At 37.0% G+C, this 10,730-nt stretch overlaps 1 protein-coding gene across 2 annotated transcripts; it reads left to right on the top strand.

The window, feature by feature from the left end:
• Positions 1-1,591: 1,591 nt before the first annotated feature.
• Positions 1,592-7,436, top strand: LOC120009120. 2 transcript variants are annotated; one of them, XM_038859582.1, is made up of 5 exons: positions 1,592-3,274; positions 4,204-4,379; positions 4,481-4,937; positions 5,656-6,956; positions 7,069-7,436. In XM_038859582.1, exons 1-4 carry the CDS (start codon positions 1,687-1,689, stop codon positions 6,930-6,932), a joined length of 3,498 nt encoding a protein of 1,165 aa, XP_038715510.1. In that variant the 5' UTR covers positions 1,592-1,686; the 3' UTR covers positions 6,933-6,956; positions 7,069-7,436. The 2 variants fall into 2 exon arrangements, with proteins under 2 accessions (XP_038715510.1, XP_038715509.1); XM_038859581.1 differs by having other exon boundaries at positions 5,656-7,436.
• Positions 7,437-10,730: the final 3,294 nt, after the last annotated feature.

Below are 10,730 nucleotides of genomic sequence, written 5' to 3'. Positions count from 1 at the left end.
ATATTTATATATATATATATTATTGCAATGTATGTGTGTATATATACATAATACATATATATTACACATATGCAAATATAAAATACATTTTCCTCAAAAAAAAATACATATATAAATATTATATAGTCAAAAACTCGGGCCCGACCCGACCCAAGGGCCTGACTAGAAGCTCAATTCTCAAAATAGGGCCCGGGCCTCATATTTTCGGCCCGACCTGATGCCGAGCCCCTGTCCACAAAGCATAGGTTCGCCTTTGGTTCTACATTAAAAGTTCTCTCTTTAAACCCTAAACTTGTACAACCTAAACTCCAATGCATTAGTGAACTAATGAATTGGTTCTTTGACATTCTCTTTAAACTATGTCCCACTAGTAATTATATACTCTTTTTTTAGTGAAGAATTCATCTAAGACATGGTTAAATTGGATATTGTTTAACGTGGTAAACTCCGGGTACATGAGTCCCCCATCCTATATAGTACCTTTGCTCCATAGAGATGGTGATTTCAAAGAAACCAACTTGACATGGGGATCGAACCCGATACTCCTCATTTTTTATAAACATTTATTCTGACAACTTTTCACCTAGACAAATCCTTGGAGTTATTAGCAATTACGTAGTTAGTCTGATATACCTACTATATGGTATTTGGTATTTTTTTGAAGTGAATCTCCAAGATGGGCTTGATCCAAATAGGAGCCGATTGTTTAGTCTACAGGAGATAATCACTAGAATTTATATGAGTTTGTTTCAACGATAACGCTACGTATCCTTAATAAATTTAATCATAATCAGTTATAACATGTAATTAGATAATGTAATAACGAAAGTTAATGTAATTAAACAACGTAAGAACGAAGTCAATGTAATAACGTAATTTAATGTAATTAGATGTCGTAATATTGTTATGACTGGTTATGGAAAAATGTTAGGGCTAGAAAGAGTTTTCCTTGTTTCAAAGATTAAGACTCAACAATCGCAAATAAAATAGAAGATAAATATATTGTCTCCTATTAAGACTCTTTCTCTATTCTCTATAAATAAATAGAGGAGGTTGTAAATAAATAGAGGAGATTGTAGGGGAAAGAACCAATATTAATACAGTGAGTGTGCTATTCTGGTTCAATTCTAATCTTGTTTGGAACCGCGATTCGTGACTTGAAGGCGAAGCGATCGAAGGTATACATATTCCACACTCCTCTTGTATATTTGCCGGACTTAACAATATTCTTGAAGCGATTCGTGACTTGCTATAACCAGATAGAGTCCATATTATTATCACAAACTCACTGCACAAAACTTTTACTAAACTCGGAGAAGGAAATTTAGGGTTGTATTTAGCAAATACTCTTTCCCTTGAGGCAATATATATATACATATACATATACATATACATACATATATACGCATACACAAATCATGATCTTGTTCTTGATCATGGCGTTGATGTGAAAAGCACCTGAGCTTACTGTGTGATCCGGAAATAAAAAGCAGAAGGTGCCGCTCGGTCGACACAAGTCAACGTCAAAACCTCAGTCCAGACGTCCAGTCCATGTCCGTCAAGGTTTTGACTGGTTAGGGTTTCTTTTTCACTAAACAATTTTTGTTGAATATCCGATCTGTCTCTCACTCTCTACAGTTGTTCCACAGTTTTATTATATATATATATGCTTTTACTGTATCGATAATGGAGGATAAAAGTATTATTTCAAACGAGTTGAAGTACGCCGACTTGGCACAAAACGGTATTCAAGAAACAATCGATAACCTTCACAATCAGGCATCTTCGATTCTGCATTTGAGTCTTCAATGGAAGGACTTGGGCCGACACTTCTCTGCCATTTGCGATTCGGTCGAGTCTCGGTACAGAGAGCTCGAAGAAAGAGAGAAGGACCTCGAGTTGCGCCGGGAGTCGCTCGAGAGGAGGTCTCGTGAGGTTGAGGGGAGAGAGAGGGAGTTTGACTTGAGATGGAGGAGGGAACTTGAGGAGGTGAGGGGCGAGAGTGAGAGGGTGGCCGAAACGGCGAGAGGGCTTGATAGTGTGAAGCTGGATGTTGAGGGCAAGTTGAGAGAGCTCAGAGAAGAGGAGTCGAGGCTGAAGGGTATCCTTAAAGCAATAGAGGACCGAGGTGAGGAGTTGAAGGTGATTGAGAGGGGACTGAAGGAGAGAAGTAGTGAGTTTGTGCTCAAGGAGATGGAACTCACTGAATGTTTACTGGAGTTCAATTTGGAAGAGGGGAGATTCAAGGAAAAAGAGAGGGAGCTTGGGTTGATGGAAAAGAATTACCAAGGAAGGATCAGCGAGCTTGAGCATAGAGAGAAGCGGTTTGAAATGATAAAGGAAAATTTTGATTCAAAAGAGGATCGATTAGAGCGGGAACAGAGAAGATTCAAGGAGCGAAAGAGAAAGTTTGAAAGGAGATTAAGAGATCTGGAATCAAATAAGAAGCGATATGATAGACAAGAGGAGGAATTATGGGAGAGAAAGAGGGTGTTGGAGATGAAAGAACAACGAGTTGAGGAAAGGAGCAGAGTCCTTGAACAGGCTGAGAAGGAGTCTGCAAAGAGAATCGAAGAATTGGAATCGAGAGAGAGGCAATTGAATGAGCGATGCAAGGACCTTGAACTGAAAAAGGAACAATGTGAACAAATTTATCAAGCATGTAAAACAAACATGGAACCCATTGGATATCCTTATGTTGAACCTGAATGTAAAAAAGGAAAATTTTGTAGTACCCCTGATAACAGAGATAAGAATGGTGTAGATGGTTCAATGGATGCCGATCTCCATTTTTGTGTCACTATGGATGGAAAGGCCTTGCAAATCTTTCTTAATGAGCGCTCGAAAGATCATGATATAATGCGCGATGAAGTATTTGTGGCTCTTCAATTATCTTCTAATCCAGCAAAGCTTGTTTTGGATGCAATGCAATGGTTCTATCCTCCTCATTTGAAGAGGGAAGATACGGAGTACGACGAAAATGTTGTTAGGAGGAGTTGCATTATCTTGTTAGAGCAACTGAGGAAAATTTCACCTCCAATCATGCCCAATGTAAGGAATGAGGCGATGAAACTTGCGTTTAACTGGATCACTCGAATGAGAGTGGACGAAGAGCATTCTTTGCAGGTTTTAGGTTTCTTGCTACTTTTGGCTTCTTATGGACTGGCCTTTGCATTTGACTCTGATGAGCTCTTATCCTACATGGAGGTTGTCGCTCGACACAGCCAGGCTCCTGAAATATTGCGCGCTCTTGGTCTTGCAGACAAGATCCATGGTAAGAATTACGCTAAGTATTTATTCGCATTAAATGTCTGTCTGTATCTATGTCTGTGCATATATGATTGAATGGTGTTTTTTCAAACAGGCAAAAAAGGGAATGTTGGATTTATAAGGAACCTGGGAATGAATGGTGTTACCAAAATATTTTATTGTACTTCTAACTATATTCATCAATTAAGCGCTTGCCCTGCATGGAGTCAACAAATAAGAGTTAAAAAACTATATAGAAGATGATTTTCAGGCTGTTTAGTGTTTACATGGTTACTGCATTTGTATTCTGACGGTGAGGTCTGGTATCGCTGTAAGGTTCTTATCTGAACCTTCTCTTTCTAAGATGGGGAAACAACCCCTCTACAATGAAGAGATAGAGCTTCTATACTCTACTGTTGTAGGACTGAAATACATTGTTTCTTTTATAAGAAATTATCCGAGCATGCGACATGTAATTTACAAGATTCCGTCTGTCCATGGTTTTGAACTACTTTACTTCTATGTCAAACATAGTTATATAACTTATATTTATGAATTTGATACTCAAAAATAAAATAAGAAAGGAAAAGACATAATTCCATTCATTCTTTTATATTTGTCTCTTGTTTTCTTAATCTAGTCTGTTGTTTTTTTGGATCGATGTAGATCACCAGCATTTTGGTCTATCTAATATATGTTCACATTTTTTTACTTTTATTGACTTTTCACCCCTCAACATTCAATTTAGATGATTTGAATCTCACACTGTTCTTTGTTTTAACTTATTGAAAAAATTTGTTTTATGAGCTTTTGGTGCCAATGTCATTAAGCCTCGATCTTAATTAGTTAATACTCATTGTTTGAAACGTTTCTTTATATCCTCAATTACTTTGTTTTCTAGGATTTTTTAAGGGGCAGTTTGATGGAACGCTTATTATTGCTAATTTGTAACAGATGTTATTCAAAATTTTATTTTCAAGGAGCAGAATCCTGCAGCTGTCAGATTTATTTGTGCATTTGAGCTGGAAAATGAGTTCCCTCCAGTGCCCCTGCTAAGAAAATGCATATATAGTTGCAAGAAGCTTAGTAGAAACTTGAACAGTAAGGACCACATATCTCTTCAAGAACAGGTATCACTGTTACGTTTGCCATTCTTTTGTGTCCTAGTTTAAATTTATTAAGCCATCATTTGTGTCTAACTAATCACAAATCATAAACAACTTTCCTACAGGATGAGGCCTCAAAGAGAAGACTAGATGATTTGAAGGGTCTGGTCAAATGCATAGAAAAGCACAAGCTTGAATCTGATTTCTCCTTTAAGATCCTTAAAGAAGCCGTTGCAATGTTGGATGAGAGAATCAACAATGGCGAGCCAATTTTGCCACACCTTGGAGAAATTGGTAGGAATGCTCAACTTCTAGTTCTAGATGAGGAAATGTGTATAACTCCTGCCCTTGGCCCAGAAGTTTCTTCTATGCCAGCATACACTGTTGTCACCTCCCGGACAATCAGCCCAGATGCTGCTGCACCTCCATCCAACGCTGCATTCCAGCTTGACAGATGTAGCGATTGTCCTAGGGATGTTGATACAGTAGAAGATTATCTGAATTCAAATGATGGTGCTGCCCCAACTGTTCCCTCAGTTCGAATAACCTGCCTATCACCGACAATCTTTCCTACTGGCCAAGGTATAACATTCTTTCTGCAGCTTGAAAGACTTCTAGTGTTTTTTTTTTTTTTGCAACTTCTAGAAAGGGAAGTCATTTTTGAACACTATTCCTTTAGGATACTGCACTGTGTCTTCAGACCCAATACGAGGAACACGGTCCAGACTTGAGTGTTTTATATCTTTCGATTTTTAATGCAAAAATATATTTTTTGAAGCGAAAGATATTCTCACCTTTTTTATATCTTTGGCCCTTTTAGCTATGTTTTCGCTTTTCTTTTACGTACATCTTAAAAGGCAAGTAGAGATTTTTACTTTTGTTGGCAAAAGATGTTTTGCAGTCGAATCTGATTGATTTGAATATGAGAGAGGAATTAACACTAATTGCATGAAAATTTTGAAAATATATTTAGCAAGTACTTGAATGCCTATAATATTTTACAAATCATAGGAACACTTGGTAGCCACTCCTTAGGATTTCAAATTGGTTGAAGATACCACGTGCTAAAAAACAACTAATAATAAAATGAATATAATTCATCAAATCCATGGGAACTCTTATCTGTCCTTTTTAAAGCAAAATTTTCGGCTTGGTCTTTTAAATTAGCAATAAATAGTTTGGATTCCTGCACGTTTTAAAACGTTGTATTTCCAGAATGTCATGCTGTTCTCAAAATTATGTTTGTGTATCATATGACATTAGGAATTTCTTTGATGAATTATGATTATAACTCTTGCAGGAAATGCTGCTGAGGTATTTGGGACCTCTAGACCTGAAGAGAAAGTTAATCTACTTATGAACGTGACTGGTGGGAATGCAGGTGATGCAGCCAAGCCCAAGGAATCAGGCACTTCAAACAGCATGGGTAGAAAGAGGAGGAGGAAGTCAGCGGAGGAATCTGGTGATAGTTTCGAGATTGGTATTAGGGGTGACAATGTATGTACGTGTAATGAAGAAAATAGTGATGATGGCTCCAGCCATCAACCAATACAATCTAGGAGGCAAAATCAGGATTTTTGTTATATGAGCTGTCCAACGATGAAAAGAAGGAACAGATCATCCACCAGCAGGGAAGAGAAGAATGAAGCTACACTAGATGATGGGGCGCATGAGAAATATGTGAAACAAAAGGCAAGTACCCCTCTTAAAGAAATCTCACCAAACGAGAAAAGCGGAACTGGGGAAGGTGAAGGCAAGGATGAGACTCTTACCCTTGCAAGTTACAAGTACGGGGATGATTCTGAACAGAATGATAACTTCACCAAAGAGCCAGTGGTGGTTGAATTTCCTGATCCAGAATTTAGTGATTTTGACAAAGGGAAAGGAAAAAACTGCTTTGCTGTTAATCAAATATGGGCTGTTTATGATGAGAGAGACTGCATGCCGAGATATTACGCTCGTGTCAAGAAGATCTTCTCACCTGGTTTTAGGTTACAGATAAGTTGGCTGGAGCCTAATCCAGATGATGAAGTTGAGCAAGAGTGGCATGAAACTGACTTGCCAGTTGCTTGTGGTAAGTATGCTACAGGTTCTACTGAAGAAACCGTTGATTTTCCAATGTTTTCTCATCAAATGTATGTAAAACGCACTGGCGGAGGTTCATATTTGATATATCCCAGGAAGGGAGAAACTTGGGCCATCTTTAAAAATTGGAATATAAATTGGAGATCTGAACCTAAAAACCATAAACCACCCAATCAAGTCGAGTATGTGGAGATCCTGTCTGATTTTTCTGAGAATTTTGGCATTGCAGTTGCTTATTTGTGGAAGTTGAAAGGGTTTGTTAGTCTGTTTCAGCGAACTGACGAGCTTGAGGTTATTCCAAGAGAACACCTTTACAAGTTTTCACACCATATTCCCTCATTTACAATGACTGGCAAGGAGAAAGAAGGTGTTCCTGTCGGGTCTTTTGAACTTGATCCTGCTTGTCTGTTACCCGATCCTGAGCTTGGCATTCCTGGTGAAGAAATGGTGGAAAAAGAAAGCTTGGAGGCTGAGACAAACCAAACAAGCTAACGTCCCGTTCCCCTTTGATATCAGGTATTGTATGTTGCAATTTGTCCCCTTAGGTTTCTTATACAGCATTTGTGGGAATGCTATATGGTAGACCGGTAAATTGTGTCTCTGCCAACAAATTTTTGTTTGGTTTCAGATCTGTTGTAAGTTTAAGGTGTGTGATAAATGACATCTTGAATTTGGATTTGGACAAATATTGCCAAAGCTTATACAGCATCTTGCCTCTCTCTTAAGGAAAAACCTGAATTCCTGAATGCAGAAGCCAGAAGCCAGAATGCAGCTTCTTCCAATTTATAGATTTCCTTGTTCATGGAGAAATCTGTGGTTAGGTATGAGGTGTTTATAGGGAGAGAAGACTGGTTTCCTAAGCTAGTTTTGACAAGAACTCCACCTTTCGTCGAAGGTATGAGTGTCCTGCATGAAAATTGTCTTGTTTATTTGTTTATAAATGTTTCCGGTTAAACTGGTTCTTCAATGCATGCAATAGCTAATTAAAATGCTCTCTTTCTATTTGATTGGAGAATTGAATCCAGATAAAGTTACTCCCAAATCAAAGGGTATCTATGTTTTGAGATTTGATTAATTTTCATAAAACCAATGAATTGATTGATATGGTCTTTACGTTAAGTTTTCTTTCTAAATCCCTGCAAATTAGAGATAAAAATGAGTATATGTCTCAATAAATAGATCTATCTTTTTTTTAAAAAAAAAAGAAAAGGGGAAAGGGGTGGGAGACTTGAACTCGAAACCTTTTTGATATACCACACATGTGAGTATCATCTGAGTTACTTTTGGTTTTCATAATAGATCTATCATTAATGGTTATTTTAATTATTAATACATAATCAATCAATCATCAATACCATTAGCTAAACCTAAGACCTCGAATGGAAATGGACCAATTTTGTGCTACCAAAACATCAAAAGTATAACCTATTGTTGGTCTACACGTGACTTGAGTTGATATTCTTCCTCTGGTTACGCCTCAGACTAGGTACATTTTCGTCGTTTTCAACTGTAGTATTCTATAAAGGACAAATAGTTATAAACATTTACTTTATTTACTGAAATATCCTCATCTTCCCCATTTGATAACTAAAATCGAATTCTCATCCTTCGGTGACTATTTCGACGAGACAATGGGTGGGGATGGTGCACCTAAGTCTAGAGAACGTTCTCGTGATGGTGGCTTGAGGCGACGTTGTCTCCGACAGTCGGATCAACCTATTTTCTTTACGGGTGACGACGACTTCAAGTTCAAATTTCAGTGGAACCAACAACTAATGAAAGTAAATGATGGATAAGGGTTGGCCGTGGTGCTCCGGTGCTTCTATTTAGTGGGTTGGCGGCCTTGATATGTGGTTGGATAATAGTAGTCCCCTTTACCCGTGGGCAGCACGCAGGTGAGAGGACATAAAAAGAATTTAGGGTTTGGGGAGGGGGAGGATTCGAATCCATGACCTAATGGGTGGGTGATCCCTTATATACAATGTGATTACTGTTCTACCAATGGCTCACTTGCAAAGAAGGAAACTTAGGTGTGGTAGATATGAATAATTAGGAAACCATAATAGGAAGACATGTAATGTTGACATCTTATTGTTTTTGATATTTTTATTGGATTTTATGATTGTATTCATCAATAGAAAGTTTTTCATTATGACAGATAATTTTCTTACACACTTTTTTTTTTTTAATTCTGAATTATTGATGATATATGTTATTTGGTAAATTTTAGGCAGGTGAGACTGATTTGATTTAATTTTGTCATTTTTTTGGATGTATTTCATTTAAAAATTTATGACATGAAATTATGATGAAACAAATAACATTTTGGGAAATTGATAAGTGATAACATATCAAAACAGATAAAATTTCAATAGATCCCAAACAGATAATATATAAACATATCCAAAACCGATCCATCATAACCAAAATCAGAAGAGAAAGAAAATACGAAAAAAGAAGAAGAAATGTGATGTGTTTCTTTAGAATTTCAACAGATCCAAAACATATATGATATTAGATATGTTGATGGCAATTGAAAGACGACATTTTCTTTTTCGTTCTCTATTTCGCTCTCTAGATCAAAAGATCTGCTTGAAGATCTGTCTCTTCTGCACTCGTAGATGTGATTGAAGAAGAAGAATCTAAAGGAACCTTCAATCAATATAAGAGATAAAGAACTTTCATTGGTTATAGCGATGTAGGATCTAAAAGAGAAAGAGATTGATGAAATAGACAGAGGGTTGATTGACGAAAGAGATCTGATGGATGGCAAGTTTTCGTCGGCATGAGGTTCGTCTGGTTCGTGATGAGGTCTCTTTTTTTAAAGCCTTGGGTTTGTTATCAAGGCAAGGAGAGTGTGATTTTGGTTTTTTACTAAAGGGTATTTTTGATAAGTTTATAACTTTTGTCATTATTTCTTTTTTTGAGGTGTCGTTATTGGAAAAAAACCTTCGACATTTTGTCTTATGTGTAAATCTCTTTAAAAGCAGACTCTGCCTTTCTTTTGGGAAAAAAGAAGGGAAAATTAGGGATAAGTCCCTCAGCTAAAAATTTTGTTTCAATAAGGACACTAAATAAATTTTGTTCTATAAAGTCGATCAAGTTTAAAATAATATTGCATAAAGGACAAAAAGTTATAAATATTTGTTTTATTAATAGAAATATCATCATCTTCCCCATTTGACATCCAAATCGGAGCTTCCTCCTCTTGCGACTATTTCGGCCAGCCAGTTGGTGGGATTGATGTGCCTAGTTCTGCATTACACTCATGTAGTGGTGGCTTGTCGTGACGTTGGCCGGTCGGATCAGACAATTTTCTTCACGAGTGGTCGAAACTTCAAGGTCAAATTCTGGTGGAATCAATCACTGATGGCAACGAATGAAAGCTGGGGGTTGGTCGTGGTGCTCCAGCACTTCTATTTGGTGGGTTGACAGTCTTTATCGGTAGTCGGACAATAGTAGTCCGCCATGCACACGAATCAACATCATATGTTATTTGTTTTATTATGTTTGTTTTCTTGTATCTGTTTGAATACTGAAATATGAAAATTTCAGTTGGTAATGTCGTTACAATGAAGGTTGAAATACAAAAAATTCGTTTAAACATATATAATATCATCAGATCCAAAACATATATAATATCAGCAGATCTGAAAACGATATACTATCAGCATATCTTAAATATATAACATATAATCAGATCCAGAAACTAGAGTGATTTTCACTCATTTTACTCAATCGAATTTCAAATATGATGCACCTTGGTTCGGTGATTTTATTGGTGATGGTGGGCGAATTGGATGGATCAGTCTATTTTTCAAATGGTGGGTCGTGATTTCATCAAACTTTTCTAGCGACTCAAGTGATCATCGACAATTAGTAATTATTAGACTTTGGTCGGGTTGCCATGAAGCTTCATTTTGTTGTTTTCATTCTCCGAAAACGATGGTCGAACGATAATCTTCCCCTATGGTGATGCAAGGAAGAATAAGAAGGAATGACATTTTGGTAAATTTATAATTTTTGTCCTTATTTTTAAAGTTTTTTTAATTGTCTTTATTGGAACACAACTCATATATTGTCCTTATGTGTAAAAAGTCAAAAAAAAATAGTCACGTGCTCACATCCTAACCTAGTCACAAAGCTACCATGGCTGATTGCTTCTCCTAGAACCCACTCTATCGGAGCTGAGCAAATTAAATTGAATTGTTTCAATTCACTGAAATTCAATGGATCTCAAAAGTGATCACATGCAACCTGAATCGCATCCAAACAATCGGGTTCCACTAG

This window comes from Tripterygium wilfordii, chromosome 11 (genome assembly GCF_013401445.1).
Source record: "Tripterygium wilfordii isolate XIE 37 chromosome 11, ASM1340144v1, whole genome shotgun sequence".
NCBI classification, from domain to species: Eukaryota; Viridiplantae; Streptophyta; class Magnoliopsida; order Celastrales; family Celastraceae; genus Tripterygium; species Tripterygium wilfordii.
Note: the sequence above shows the minus strand (reverse complement) of the source record. Positions and strands in the feature narration are given on the sequence as shown.